Consider the following 16,949-nt stretch of genomic DNA (forward strand, 5'->3'; position numbering starts at 1 on the left):
TTAAGAAAGGTGTTGGTAGACCAAAGAAGCTATGAAGGCATGAGCCGGGGGAGGCTAAGAGAAAGATTACGACCAAAGATGGAACAAGACGTTTGAAAAGACAGCAAACTTCAATCACATGCAGAAGTTGTGGTGTAGTGGGACACAACTCACTCCACTGCCCAAGTAAAGCACAACCAGAAGCAGTAAATCAGGTAAATTTAACATATTTGTAGTTCCGTTAATGGTACCTTACCCCACCACTTTGAAACTAAATATGATACACTATACAGGAATCTCAAACATCAAGAGTTAAGAGGAAAACACGGCTTGCTACAACTTCCCTTCAGCCACGTCGTAGTGTAAGTTATAATTAGTGTAGATTTAGATTTCTTTCCGTCATTGTGTATTCTAATATGTGCATTTATTTTCATTACCTGAGGTTAAAAGGCAATACTAATGTTCCAAAAGAAGAAGTTGTTTTGATGGAGTGTACTCGGTTCGTTACTACAGAAATTCCAACACAATTATCACAATCCGTTCCTACGGCCAACAACGAGTTGCAAGTAGATAGATTGCTTCTAATATTAAGTCTATGCACTAGAAAACTAAGCCTAAGCCTACATTTTTTTATCTCATGTGAGCAGGAGCTAGCAGATTTGCCATTCCCAGTTCCACTTCCATCTAGACGGGAACTACGGAAAATAAGAGTGCAATCTGTATTTAAACACTCCGCAACTTACTTGACTATTGGTACCACTCACGAACCGGAAATGGAGGTTTGTAGCTTTCTTTTGAGTCTGCAACTTTTGGGTAGAAATCTTTATTGTGTATAAAGAATCTAACTTGTTTTTTTTTTTTTTTTTTTACTTTGCCAGCCCTTGTCAAAGGGAAAGGAACAAGTTAAAGAGGTGTCAGTGAAGCCTATCCATAGGCCCTCGATGTTCGAACAATGAAATAGTAGCGCGAAGAAATAAACAACATCCGTAATTCTCCCATGGTCAGAAATGCCAGCTACTGTTAGGGCATTGGAGTTAAGATGCCTCATCAAGGAGTCGGGAAATTTATAATGACAAACCAAAAGGAAATGGGACATCCAAAGAAGAAATGACTTGGTGTTGGAAGTTGTATAATATGAATCATTTCTCTTTTTGTTGCTATGATGGTGTGGATTGTTTCCTGTGATGGACAATGCATGTTGCTTGGTTTTAGTTTTTGTCATATACTTATGTTAGTGTCCTTTCATGATACACTAGTGTTGGTTGTCGAAAGTTCTACTTTTGGTATGCAGTCACGTGTATTTAATTAAACATTGGGAATGGTCTATGTGATTGTGGCGGATTTTGTGTGGTTTCATGAACTACTTTTGTAGCTACTTCACATATATGAAATTATCATTTGTCCATTGCTTCATATTTTCTATTGTGATTGTGTGGGTGTGATTGTTAAATGTGTGAATAAAGCAACTGCGAAGGATATTCTCTAACATACATGTTATATAATTCAGAATGGCTAAAACAGTTAAATAGAACCAAATACATCATTAAGAGCAATGACCAGGACAATTACATAACATAACAACAAATTACACCATTCGGAGGAATGATCAAAACAATTACATAACACCTGATTACACCGTTCGCAAGAATGGCCAAAACGATAACATAACAGCCATTTACACCATTTGTCATCTTTTAACATATAGAAATCCCGATAGACAGTCTAATCATCCAAAACAACATTCAATACACATACTACCGAACATAAAGAAATAATAGACAAACTACATGAGCTGGTACCATAAGAAACAGTATGCACTTTCACAAAAAGTGCACAGACAACTGATAGGAAGATACACAAGGCGGCAATAATACTCCACAACCTTCGATTCCGGTCTTTCAACTTCAAAATTTGGGATTCCTTCTCATTTAATTTTCTCAACAATCCAAGGATGATGACTTTTGCACGGGCACACATAGGAGGATCTTCCCATAAGAAGTATCCACATCCACCTTGAACTCCTCTCTACAAAATGAAAGCATCCACAAACGATAGTCTAATTACAACCTTCGAGATACAAATAACAAGTTAATTACTCTTAAAGATGGTACTTACTTGATATTGTGCACAAGAGTTGAACCTTCGACCAGGGTTTTTATTCGTCCAGGAAGCTTGAATAACAGACTTCCGTCCACACAAACACTCGTTGAAGCCGGTCATTGTCAATGAAGATGACATTCTACATAATATGATGCTCGCGCTCAAAATTCATTTAATATTGTAAAAATCCTATAATGTAATGATATAAACTATTCGAGAACACACATTCTAACCCTAGATTAACACATACCTTGTTATGTTTCCTTCGAGTAATCAATGTCAATCTCAAATTGTAAAACCCTAACCCACGGTTGTTATGCTGGGTGAACGCCAATCTCCCGCTCGCGAAGAAGGATGAGAGTTGTTTTTAACTAGGGCTCGAACGAGTTGCAGAACACGATGGGAATAGCACTCAAACAAGATGCAGAACACGGTGGGAATTTGTTTTTTCAATTTGGCCCAATTGGACCTATGTACAAAATGAGTATTGAAATTTAAAAAAAAATACGTGTAGATTATGGGATATCCATGCGGGCGTCCACATCAACTCTGGCGGTCCATATCAATGCCACGTGAGCGGCTCCGGCCTCGGAGTCTTAATCTGCCAAATTTTTTCGGTTCTAGGGCCATACGCTTACACCATTCAGATACTAAACGAAAATGATAAGAGATCGAGTGCGGAACCAAAAATTAATTTACCCTTTTTAAAAATCAATTCCAAATAAATTATTATATATCCAAATATAGATAAAAACTTTAATTAGAAAACAAGATAATATCAACAGAAAAAACAACTTAATTAAATCACCTATTTTAATAAAAATAAACAATGAACTAAAAAAATAATTAGAAAAAATTCAAACAAATTACACGCATGTATATATTAATCAAAGGATAAGTACATAATAATAATAATAATAATAATAATAATAATAAATAAAAGAGGGTAAGAAGTAATATCAGTACAAATTTGTTAGTGTGACTTTTGAGGATAAATAAAATAAAATAAATTCCGAAGGTTATGGGTGTTTTGGCTTTATGTTATACACATCACGTCGACGTAAACATCATGTGGATGCTTTATCATTCCATTTGTGTACAATGTGTAATATTTTGTTGGCACTTCCGTAGCCATTTATTACCCCTTTGTAACTTCTATATATATTACTATACGAGAACAAAATCAAAGGACACAATTTCCTTACTTTCTCTCCCCCTCACTGACTCTCTCTCTCTCTATTAAATTGGGCATCATACTTACATACATATATAATAGCACATAGTACCCACATATACATACATATATTGTTATATATATCACACGACACTGCACACACATATATATATTTCTCTACTTACTATTATTATATTATTATTATATAACACGTTATCAGCACGAGACTCTTGCCTAATTTATTTTTGGTAAGTTTTATTTTTATACTATCTATATTATCTATTTTTTAAACTATGGAAAATCTTGCAAAATTTTCTTTTAAACCTCTGTCTCTCTCCGGCAATAATTTTTTGACTTGGTCCCTGGATGTAGAAATGCATCTGGTTTCTATGGGCCTTGTTTATACAATTGCCAGTGAAAATATGGCCACAAGCCAAGATCGGGCTAAGGCTATTATTTTCATCCGTCATCATTTAGACATTCCTCTACAGTCTGAATATTTGACGGTGAAAGATCCACTTGATTTGTGGAATGAATTGAGGGAGAGATTTGGGCACTTGAAATATATCACTCTCCCCAAAGCCCGACATGATTGGCTTAACCTGCGATTGCAGGATTTTAAAAACTGTTACAGAGTACAACTCTGCTATCCATCAGATTACATCTCAGTTGAAACTCTTCGGAGAAAATGTTACTGAGAATGATAAATTGGAGAAGACTCTCTCTACCTTTCATGCTTCGAATATTGTGCTGCAACAGCAGTATCGTGAGAAAAACTTTCAAAAGTACTCACATCTCATTGCATGTCTTTTATTAGCTGAGCAAAATAATGAGTTACTGATGAAAAATCATCAGTCCCGGCCCACTGGTTTCAGTCCGTTCCCTGAAGCGAACGTGACATTTTCTGAACAAGGCCGAGGACGTGGTAGAGGCCGTGGACGTGGTCGCGGTCGTGAGAGTCAACGCGGTCGATATACCCCTTACAATCGCCGCAGTTTTGAAATTAACAGGATGCAGAGTAAACCCCAACATGGAGATATAGCCGAAAAGGCTAAACAGGGAAATAGGCAAATCGAAATTTGTAACCGGTGTGGCATTGAAGGCCATTGGGCCAATACCTGTAGAACAGTCAAACACCTAGCCGATCTTTATCAAGCCTCACTACAGAAAAAAGGGAAGGAGGTCGAGACTAATCACGTTGATAACAATGACGACCCCGATGATGATCTTTTGGATTACGACACAACGCATCTTGATATAGCGGATTTTGTCGTAGATCCAGCAAACCCCCAGTGATAGACATATTATGTCATTTTACATTATGTTTTGTAATATTTAAATTATCGCATACTACCTTTTTGTAATACATTTTATAATACTTATATCTGTCTTTATTAATATTGCGTTTATTCATATTTGAAGGTTAAATGGATGCCAAACAAAATGATGCAAATATGTGTTTCATTGACAGTGCAACGACACACACTATATTGAAACACGAAAAATATTTCTCCCATTTGAAAAGGGAAAGAATGAATGTCAATACAATAAGTGGCAGTGCGAAATTAATTGAAGGCACTGGAGAAGCCATTATATTTCTCCCCGCGGGGAAGAAAATTGTGATACAGTATGAACTGTTGGCCACTAAAGCTCGAAGAAATTTACTGAGCTTTCAGGACATTCGGAAAAATGGTTATCACATTGAAACTATGAGTGATACCGATGGTGAATTTTTATTGATCACCAATATCATTGATAAAAGGAAATGCATCATTGAGAGATTACCCTCACTCTCTACTGGCTTATATTATGCCAGATTAGGTGTTGTTTAAACACACCTCACGGTAGATCAAAGGACTACTGATTTTCAAATATGGCATGATCGCCTTGGGCATCCTAGCAGTATAATGATGAGGCGAATAATTGAGAATTCGCATGGCCATTCATTAAAAGGTCAAAAAGTGTTAAACTCAAATGAGTTAACATGTGTTGCCTGCACTCAGGGAAAATTGATAACCAGGCCATCGCCAGCTAAAGTAGGTATTGAATCACCTACATTTTTTGAAAGAATACACGGGGATATATGCGGACCAATAGACCCACCGTGTGGGCCATTTAAATATTTTATGGTGCTTATTGATTACGAGATGGTCCCATGTTTGTTTATTATCTACTCGCAATATGGCATTTGCGAGATTGCTTGCCCAAATTATTAAATTACGGGCACAATTCCCCGATAATCCAATTAAGACTATACGTCTGGATAATGCTGGTGAATATACATCGAATGCATTTGATGATTATTTCATGTCGATAGGAATTAATGTAGAGCACCCAGTTGCTCATGTTCATACGCAAAATGGTCTGGCAGAATCACTAATTAAAAGATTGCAATTGATTTCTAGACCATTACTGATGAGGTCTATGTTGCCCGTTTCAGCTTGGGGGCATGCAATCTAACACGCAGGAACACTTATAAGAATGAGGCCGACAAGCTATCATAGCTATTCCCCAATGTAGTTAGTATTTGGTCACGAACCAAATATATCTCATCTACGTCTTTTCGGGTGTGCTGTTTATGTTCCTATTCCACCCCCCAAACGTACAAAAATGGGTCCTCAACGTAGATTGGGAATTTATGTCGGATATGAATCACCGTCAATTATAAAATATCTTGAACCTATGACGGGCGATTTATTCACTGCAAGATTTGCAGATTGTCATTTTGACGAATCATATTTTCCGACATTAGGGGGAGACAAAAACGAACCGAAAAGGGATATTAATTGGAAAATCCCATTGAATTTTTGTGATCCTCGTACAAAGTAGTGTGAACTAGAAGTTCAACACATTATACATTTGCAAAATATTGCAAATCAGTTACCGGATACATTCAATGACTCGAGCAAAGTCACTCGATCATATATCCAAGCTGCTAATGCTCCGGCTAAAATAATTGTCCCTGATGGACAAATTGCAAGTGCTAATGAATCAGTGACACGCTTAAAGCGTGGTAGACCACTTGGTTCCAAAGATAAACATCCTCGAAAGAAAAGGGGAATTAATGATGATAATCATGAAAATATCAGGAATGACATTGATAAACCTCAATCTAACGAGGAAGTCAACCCTGAAATAATTGCTCAAGAAGAGCACGATCTTGAAGAACATGATGAGATTATTGAAAACTCAACTAACTATGTTACTTCAAGAAAATGTTGGAACCGTAAAGAGACAATTATTGATAATGCCTTCGCATACAGTTTAGCACTTGATAGAATGGAAGAAAACGAGGATCCAGAGCCAAAATCGGTTCATGAATGTCGGCAAAGAAATGACTGGCCAAAATGGAAAAATGCGATTCAATCAGAGCTTGGCTCATTAAACAAAAGAGAGGTCTTCGAACCAATTGTTCAAACACCAGATGATATAAAACCAGTTGGATACAAATGGGTGTTTGTACGAAAAAGAAATGAGCATAATGAAATTGTGAGATATAAAGCCCGTCTTGTAGCTCAGGGATTCTCACAAAGGCCTGGAGTAGATTTTGATGAAACGTACTCTCCAGTTGTTGATGGAATAACATTTAGATACCTTGTGAGCCTAGCAGTGCGAGAAAAGCTCGATATGCGCCTTTTAGACGTAGTTACTGCATATCTTTATGACTCATTGGATACTGATATTTATATGAAAGTTCCTGAGGGATTCAATATGCCTGAAGCATACAAATTAAACCCAAGAGAATCATATTCCATCAAATTGAAAAAGTCATTGTATGGACTTAAACAATCAGGGCGAATGTGGTATAACCGTCTGAGCGAATGTTTAATAAAAGAAGGTTATACTAATGATCCAATATGCCCATGCATCTTTATAAAGAAAAATGGATCAAATTTTGTCATTATTGCTATATATGTTGATGATCTCAATTTAATTGGAACTCCTAAAGAGATCCAAATTGCAGTTGAATATCTAAAAAAAGAATTTGAGATCAAAGATTTTGGAAAGACAAAATATTGTCTGGGATTACAGGTGGATCATGTGAACAATGGAATATTTATCCATCAATCCACATATACCCAAAAGGTATTAAAACAATTTTATATGGATAAATCTCACTCTCTAAGTACACCAATGGTGGTCAGATCCCTTGATCCCAGTAAAGATCCATTTAGACCAAGAGAAGAAAATGAAGAAATACTTGGCCCCGAAGTACCATATCTCAGCGCTATCGGCGCATTAATGTACCTCGCAAATTGTACCAGGCCAGATATATCTTTTCCAGTAAATCTACTGGCCAGGTTTAGCGCATCCCCCACAAAGCGCCATTGGAATGGTATCAAGCACATTTTTCGTTACCTCCAGGGGACTCATGACTTCGGTTTATTTTACTCGAGTGAATCTCGAAATGAATTAATTGGTTATGCTGATGCTGGTTATCTTTCTGATCCACACAAAGCAAAATCTCAAACTGGCTATTTGTTTACTTGTGGTGGAACCGCGATCTCTTGGAGATCTGCTAAATAGACGATAACAGCTACTTCTTCAAACCATGTTGAGGTTTTAGCAATTCACGAAGCCAGTCGTGAATGCGTTTGGTTGAGGTCCATGACTCACCATATTCAGAAAAATTGTGGCTTGATTACCGATGATAAATGACCTCCTACAATATTGTTTGAAGATAATGCAGCTTGTATAGCTCAATTAAAGGGAGGATATATTAAAGGCGATCGGACAAAGCACATATCTCCGAAGTTCTTTTTCACTCCCGATCTTCAAAAAAAATGGTGAAATTGATGTGCAACAAATTCGATCGTCTGAAAATTTTGCAAATTTATTTACGAAGGCGCTACCGACTGCAACATTCAACAAACTGGTGCAAGGAATTGGAATGCGTCGGATGAAAGACATCAAATAAAGTCCAAAACAGGGGGAGCGTATTAATACAAGAATGATGTACTCTTTTTCCTTCACTATGATTTTTTCCCACAGGGTTTTTTCATAGTAAGGTTTTAACGAGGCACATTCTTTGTATAAAAGCATCCAAGGGGGAGTGTTATACACATCACGTCGACGTAAACATCATGTGGATGCTTTATCATTCCATTTGTGTATAATGTGTAATGTTTTGTTGGCACTTCCGTAGCCATTTATTACCCCTTTGTAACTTCTATATATATTACTGTACGAGAACAAAATCAAAGGACACAATTTCCTTACTTTCTCTCCGCCTCACTAACTCTCTCTCTCTCTATTAAATTGGGCATCATAATTACATTCATATATAATAGCACATAGTACCCACATATACATACATATATTGTTATATATATCACACGACACTGCACATATATATATATATATGTCTCTACTTACTATTATTATTATATTATTATTATATAACACTTTAACCTTTTTTTTTTTAAATAGAACAAAAAATTGCATCTATAGAAAATTTAAAAAAAGAATTCTCCTCGTCCCAGTCAAGATTAACAAAGGATAAGGTATTTTGGATAGTTTCGATTAGTAAATTATTAATTATAAATTATGATGTCATTTTATTATTTTTATATGCGTATTATTGTTCTATTTTAAATATTTTTAATATTATATTTCAAAAAAAATATATATAATATGGATATCATTTTGTAAAGAATAAATTTTATATAATATAAATGAATAAAAAATAAATAGTTCTAAATATAGATAACAATATTTGGTTATTGAATAGATAGATAGAAATAAAAGCTTTTTGAGTGGAACCAAGATGTTAGAAATTTAGTTAAACTGATTTATATTTATTAAATATGTTTAAATAAATAAATTTATTAAAAATAAAAATAGATCATTTTTTATGGAACGGACAAAAAAGAAAAAGAGGTTATCTGGTGCGCGGGACGGTGAGAGTAAAATAATCTTGAAAATTGGTAAAATAATTATTTTTGTGTCAAAATTGGGGAAGAAAGAAAATAAATTCAGGCTTACTACTAGTCTAGTATAGGAGGGTGTGGGGACGGTAAAATTAAATGTTAGAAATGACCATTGAAAGAATTAAACATAAAAATAATATATGCGTTATGTAATAATAATATATATATATATATGATATATAAGCTTTAAATGATGTATATAATAATGTGTATTTATATTATAATATACTATGTATAATATAGGAAGATATATAAGTATTATGGAGACAGAATTTGGGAAAGAGAGAATAAATTGTTTGCACATTTCATTTCATCAATTCATACGAGTATTTATAGGCGCAAGTATGTCAAATATTTGATACAAAAGAATTACAACAATATGTATTAATATGTAAAATGACAAAAGTATTTCATCCTAAGTTCCAGAGGTTGAGCTCGATTTGTCTATTTTTATAAACTAATTGAATCCAGACGTTAATCCCAAATTACTCACATCATTTAACTGTTGTAATTGCAATTAATGCTTCTTTATTTTCACTATAAAGTATTTATAATCAAATTTCAGCAAGTCCATTTTGACATTTTAATTCAAAATTTCACATTATTGTATCAATTAAAAACATTAGTTGAAGATTATTTTATATATATATATATATATGCAATTTATTCACATTATTTTGAAAATTGAATAAAACAAAGTAAAATATACTTTCTTCGTCCATTCATAAAAAATACATATTTTTATTTTGGGTTGTTTAATTACAAAAGAATTATTTTTTAATAATTATGAACCTCATTTTTTTTTTAGAAATATCATATTTTACCACTACAATATTATTTTTACAAAAAAAAGACAATAACAAAATTGTCTTCACATTACTTTTAACTATATATTACAATTAAAATACCATTATTTTTATACTTCATACTAGAAATAAATGTATACTTTTAAAATTAATGGAGAAAGTAATACCATACACCCATTTAAATTGAACGCTAGCTAGTTTATACTTCATTCGTTATCTAATTGTATGTTCATGTGACCGAACACAGATTTAAAGAAATATAAATAAAAATAAAAATTTCCACCTTTTAGGATAAAAAAAAATGTAGAAAAAAAATGGATATCTTTTTTCCTAAAAATGAAATATGAATAAATCTAGATGACAAAAAAAAATGAAAATAAATTTGAATAACAAAAATATATAATTAACACAAACTAGTTTATTAAAAGAAGAAAAAAATTAATTACATGAAGCTAAATTTGAGCTCATAATTAAAAATTTAGGAAAACAATTGAGATTTTAAAAAATCGAAAACATAATGCCATTTTATACTCCAACTTTCAATCAATCGGAGCCTTTTTTTTATGACGTGGGAACTCGCAATCGGAGCCATTTTTACTAGGGTGTGTTGAGGTTTGAATTTTAAATTTTAATTTAATGAGTTGTTTGATTTGTTTGATATATAATCAATTTGTTCACTCAATATTTTTCGATGAAATAATTCCCTATAAATATTATTAAAATAATATAGTTATACACATACATTAATATAAATATATATATATAGTCAAAAATAAAAAGTCGACCATTTAACCTAAAATATTATTTACTCTCTCTGTCCTGCGGGAACGTTGTCATTGGCTTTTTGCAGGTTGATTTTTTAATTTTAATTATTATATCAGTACAATCAAGAGAAAAAAAAAACAAAAATATGTTTATTAATTTCTTATAATACAAATACAATGATATTTATAAAGTAAATCATTCAAATATAAAAATATGTTTAATATAAAACACAAATGACAATCTTGCACCGCAACGGCGAAAATATATATTTTATAAAAACAATTACCGCATAAAAAAAAATTCATAAAAACAATGAGTGAACAGAGTGAATATAATTATAAATTAATGTTAAATTTTAAATATAAACTTGTGATTTGTTTCTTTTAGTGAGTTTTGGCCAAACTCAATGTAGAATTACTGTAGAGATCAATTTGAGTGCAAATCTTCCCCCACATCGACCATTCTTCCATTTTATACCTGCAAAAAAAGCTGTTGAATTTTTTTATTTTTTTTATTTTATTTTACCTAAAAAACAAAGATTATTACCTTCATTAAAACCCATGCACCCACGCACCCTTCCCACCTTCACATCCATCATCTGTTTTGAATGTTTGTGCGGACGATGGCGAGAGGAGGGTCGGCCGAACACCGAACTGGCCATCCAAAAGACAAAAATATACATTATCGTTTAAAATCAAATTATTTCTCATTCCATTACTAGTACTGTAGTCTCCGAAAAAAATCACTACAAAAGTCATTCAATTTATTTTCAAAAAAAAATAAAAATTAAACTTTAAAATAAAATATATAAAATATAATCCATTTTTTATTCTTTTAACATTTTCTGATTTGCCAAAATAAAATTGTTAGATGCTATTTTTCAACAATAAAAGAGTGAAATCCGAAAATAGAGAAATATCCTCGAATTTGATAGATGAGTGTCTGAGATTAGAGATCTTTAAACGCTGTAGAATACATAAAATAAAATAGGAAAAATAAAATAAAAGACTGAAAAATAAAAGTGGTGATCCCCAAAAGTAATTCTCTTGAATTTGATGTCGATTGAAGATCCTTTCTCCGTACAGTACGGAATACTTAAATAACCCCTTGAAGATGCAGTTCGAACCGCTACCTAGTCGGTTACCATAACCGTTGTTAACCACCTCAGAAGTTCTCTCCTATTGACACATGTGGGAACCGTCCTACCACGTCTGATCTTTGAAAACTGCTCGCCAGTTGAAACTACCATCCACTATCAGGAACTGCCTTCTCACCCGACCTGTAGATTAGCTACTCTTACTGCCCGACCTTGTACTGTCTCCATTTTGTGTCCGACCTTATTAAGTCTAACCTTTGGACTTGATCAGACTTCAATACCTGACCTTTTTACGCCCGACCTTTGGGATTTGTACCGACTAGGTCCAACTTCAACATCCGACCTTACTAGGTCCTGACTATTGGAATTGACCCGACCAGGTCCCGTCTCATCATCCGTCCGACCTTTGAAATTGACCCGACCAAGTTATTGCATCTATATTTGGATTTTCAAAAGCCCATTGGACTTTTTGAATAAATCTTAACCTAATTTGGCAGGCTCATCCTAAAAAATCCAATCCACCATTTTTGTGCTCAACAACTTACCTCTTCCAGCCGAAAACGTCACTCCTTGAACTACGGAAGACGTGACGTTTTAGGGTTACATAGTGTGATCATCACACTGTGCCGCGTCAAATCAAAGGGTTTATGTAAAACCTTACCTTCATCTTCTCAAACTCACGCATCCAAAATTCTGAAAATCCCCTTCTCTTTCTCCATCTAACTTCCCATTTTGATATTTACTTCCTCTTTGTCTTCTTCATCTTCATGAAAATGGCTAATCAGTATGTTCCTGCGCTTCCTTTCGATGGGGCTGACCCCTCAGTGCCTTCTGTAGCTTCGAAAGTTCTCACTCCAATCATACGCCCTTATTGCACCACTACCGCAGACGCTGAACGCATGAGTTCTGTGATTGCTCAAGTTTCTCCTATCATCATCAACAACGACGCGTTCAAGCCAGAACGTCTCCTAGACAGTATCAAGACTCACCTGACTGATTCGAAAGATACCTATCGCAAATTGTACGCAAGGCTTCTTCCCCACTTTGAGGACCAATGGAAAAACCAGGGGATTGATAAAGCTATTCTCCTCTCCACACAACCTCTCTATCTACACGACAAAGTCCTACTGGCCATGGCAGCCTTTTGGCATTCTCAGGCGGGTGCCTTCTTCCTCCCCTCAGGTCCTATTGGACCAACCTTGATGGATGTGGCAGTTATTGCGCATCTGCCGATCGTAGGCGAAGATCCTGTTCTGGTGTCTCTCGGAGGTCAAGAACCTTCTTCCAACCATCAAGGTTGGGCCCTAGCTAAGCTTCCTGAAAGAAAAAGAGGATAGACAAACTTTGTCAACAAATATCAGGGTAAAGAGGGTGCCCCTGTTTCCGAACTGGAACATACAGCCTTCCTCCTCTTTTGGCTTTGCAGGTATATCCTCTCCCTTTTAGTTTCCTTTTGTATCTCCAAAGTTTAGATATCCAAGTTTAAATTTATTTCTTCTTTCCTCACAGGTACATCATTCTTTCCCCTTCCAAACTTGTTCTTTCTACCCAAGTTGACCTAGCCATCCAACTGGCCTGCGGCCATTTTTTCTCATTAGGCACCTTGTTTTTGGCTAACCTCTTTGAAGGTTTAGCTCGAGTGAGTTCCCGTCTAACTGATACTAAAAAGGTAGACACTGCGGCCTCGGGACCATTTTGGTTCCTAGAACTGTGGCTCCGTCTGTATTTTCCTTCCGCATTTTTTGGTCGCCTCCCTGTTTCTCCCAATCCTTATAGATCTATTGGTTATGCTCTAGCCAGACTAACCCCTAATTCTTTTTGTCTAAAATCATCCGATCCTGTAATAGCCCAAATTTTAACTGAGGAACGCAACAATTCCCACTTCCATGTATACGCAGCTTTAATACAGTATTCGACTGATATTTTCTTCCTCTACCCTGACCCGACTCATCCTCTAACTCGTCCCGATTCTATCCCTCATCTGACCTAGCTTTTTCCTGAGACGTTTCAATGAAACCCCGATCTCTTTTTTCCAGTAAGAAAAATCCTCACCTGGACCATTAGCCAGTCCTCACCTGATATTTCAAAGCCCAGAGGGACTAGTGATTCCCGAACTCATCCCGACCTATATTTCCTAGCTCACCAGCTATATTACCTCCAATTATCATCCGATCCTGTAATAGCCCAAATTTTAACTGAGGAACGCAACAATTCCCACTTCCATGTATACGCAGCTTTAATACAGTATTCGACTGATATTTTCTTCCTCTACCCTGACCCGACTCATCCTCTAACTCGTCCCGATTCTATCCCTCATCTGACCTAGCTTTTTCCTGAGACGTTTCAATGAAACCCCGATCTCTTTTTTCCAGTAAGAAAAATCCTCACCTGGACCATTAGCCAGTCCTCACCTGATATTTCAAAGCCCAGAGGGACTAGTGATTCCCGAACTCAACCCGACCTATATTTCCTAGCTCACCAGCTATATTACCTCCAATTCATACTTACCTTTCTGCCCGAAACCCTCAACGACCGAAACTTTCCCTGCCTGGTGGTCAGCTACCTGGTCTTTGCTTGCCCCTTCAACCGACCAACTGGTCGGGAAACTTGCTCCACCCCCAGCCTTGGCCCTTGGCTCTCCTCGTCTAGCAGCCATAGGAAGAAAAAGGCAGGCGCCTGTTGCAGGCGGGTCTAGAGCGAAGAGGCAAAAGAAAAAGGCCGCCCCTACCATCGACAGGCAGGCGATTGAAGAATACTTGGCATCCCTGCCAATAGACACCAGTGGGATGCCAAAGTATTTGAGGCAACAATTTGGTAAGTCTTGTTCCTTACAATATTTCATTTTTCCTTGCGGACCCTTTTTACTTCAATTCCTCTATTTCAGAAGATCTTTTATTGCCACCGACCACTGCTCCGTCTATCTCTCAACCGACCGACCATCAACCACCTGAGGCCCAATCTCCTATCAATCTAACTTCATCTTAATCAATTGCTACCCCGACCAGAGAACAGCCATCTGTGGTCCCGACCACAGAGCAACTAACTGCGATCCCGACCACTGAACCACCGACTGTAGTCCCGACCACAGAACAGCCAACTCCCAGGCAAACAGAGGTAAAAATGGTTTCTGATATTCCTCAGAAAAGATGAATATCTATTTTAACCATTAACTCCAAACCTTTTACTGTAGGCACACCGACCGGAAGAATCGACGGGAAGGCTACTTCCTTTCCCAGCGTCGGATATGGTCGCGGCGATGCCCGACCAACTCGTTGTCCTCCCGATCAAATTGTAGAACCACAACAAGTGAGCGCCAGACCTTTTTCAATGTTGTCTTTTTACAAAACTCCTGATACCTAAAACCTATCCCGACTAGGCACCTATTGAGAATGTGGTACTGCCTGAACCTGACCAGGTCGAGGCTTTGCCCGACCTGATCGCCTGACAAATCGATGAGGTTCCCTTTGCTGCCCTAAACCAGTCCAGCCAGACTTACCACCTCACGATGTAGAGGAAATTTCCTCTTCAAAGTGGGGTGAAGCCTTCGTCAATTTTGCCCCGCGGGGTTCGGTTAGTATTCTTTCTTATCTATTCTCAATTTTCTTCCCCCCATAATACTAAATATTCTTGTTCTTTGTTCAGGGTATGGAATTAGCAGCTGCCCATCACCTTCAACCAGGGGATGAGTCAGTTGTTGGCCCGACCATTCGCCATGTCAACCCCACAATTTTCCAACTCATAGCTCCTTCTGAAGCTACGGCCGCCCTAAATCAGGTAACCTTTTAACCTTATATCTCAAAGAATTCACCATGTTTTCTTAACTTACTATCCTTTTCCTGGCTTAGGTTACCTAAGAGATGAACATTTTGTCCCGAATAAACCTCCCGACCTCCGTCAGAACCATTGTAGAACGCTGCGCCGACCTGGATTATGCTGACTTGGAAGTAGTTGGCCTTTCGGCGCTAGTCCAAGTCGCAATAACCCTATTGGTTCAGCCCACCTTGGAGTCGGGAGCTTCCCCCGTTCTTGATCGGATGATGGCTAGGATCACTGAACTTCAAGCCGAACTCCCTCTGATCCGACCTCCATCATCTGAGGCAACTTCATCTCAACTGGCTATGGACCCCACTAATCTTGAAGCAGATTTGCAGAAGGTCGATCAGGACCTTAACCTCGCTAGGGCCCGACTGGACGAGCTCCGACAAGCAAGACATATAATAGCCATTGAAATTTCTCATAAGACAGAAGAACTGCGACGTCTTCAAGAACAACTGGAATCTTTAGATAATAACATTCAGGAAGAAAATCGTTTAGTTGAGGCACATTGCCTTAACCAAACCAATCTTTGTGAGCAAATTCAGACGGCTATACAAACAAGACTCGTCCAGAGACACCAAGAAGCTTATTAACGTCGGCGGGCCATCAAATCAGAACTAAAATGGACCGACCTCAAAACTGCTTTAAGGGCTCTTCTTTCTATGTAATCTAAATATCATGTGTATAGCCCCAGACTTAACTTGTATATAATTCCTATTTTCAGAATATAGATCCTACCTTTTTGCATTTATACTAAGTCTAACATACAAACACAGATCCATGTTTATTGCCTACTAACAAACCACCTAGATTAGAAACCAAAATATCTATATAAACTCCGTACCTCAAACCTCCAAAACGTCATCATCATTACCCTTTTATTCAACATGGTTTCTCCTCGCCTCCGCGTTCCTCTTTCCTACTGGGAAGGTGCTCTCCAACCATTCCTAGTAGGAAAGCACCCCATAGGTCACCATGCTGAAGACATGATACAGGTTCTGAAACAATTGGATTTTAAATTCAAATTCTCCGGCAGAGGCAGGAGAACCATTCATCGTACCATCCGACTGATGGAGCATATATCCACCAGCTACGAACCTTATACCGACATACTTACACGCATATCGGATCTTGACCACCATCTAGACATGATAAACCATCATGTAACCGCCATTCTCCTAGACCTTAGTTGGAACAACGATTTCCAACCACAAAGATCGACACTCTCCAGACTGAGTATCCTTGTTGAACGAGAGAGTCAGTCCCTGCAAGATATGAAGTCC

At 36.8% G+C, this 16,949-nt stretch overlaps 1 protein-coding gene across 1 annotated transcript; it reads left to right on the top strand.

Moving 5' to 3' along the window:
* The first annotated feature begins 4,093 nt into the window (after window positions 1-4,093).
* On the top strand, window positions 4,094-4,549 carry LOC127256896 (uncharacterized). Its single transcript, XM_051283122.1, has one exon. It carries the CDS (start codon window positions 4,094-4,096, stop codon window positions 4,547-4,549), a length of 456 nt encoding a protein of 151 aa, XP_051139079.1.
* The last annotated feature ends 12,400 nt before the right edge of the window (window positions 4,550-16,949 follow it).

Source organism: Andrographis paniculata, unplaced genomic scaffold (assembly GCF_009805555.1).
Source record: "Andrographis paniculata isolate CXL003 unplaced genomic scaffold, ASM980555v1 Contig57END, whole genome shotgun sequence".
In the NCBI taxonomy this organism is placed as follows: Eukaryota; Viridiplantae; Streptophyta; class Magnoliopsida; order Lamiales; family Acanthaceae; genus Andrographis; species Andrographis paniculata.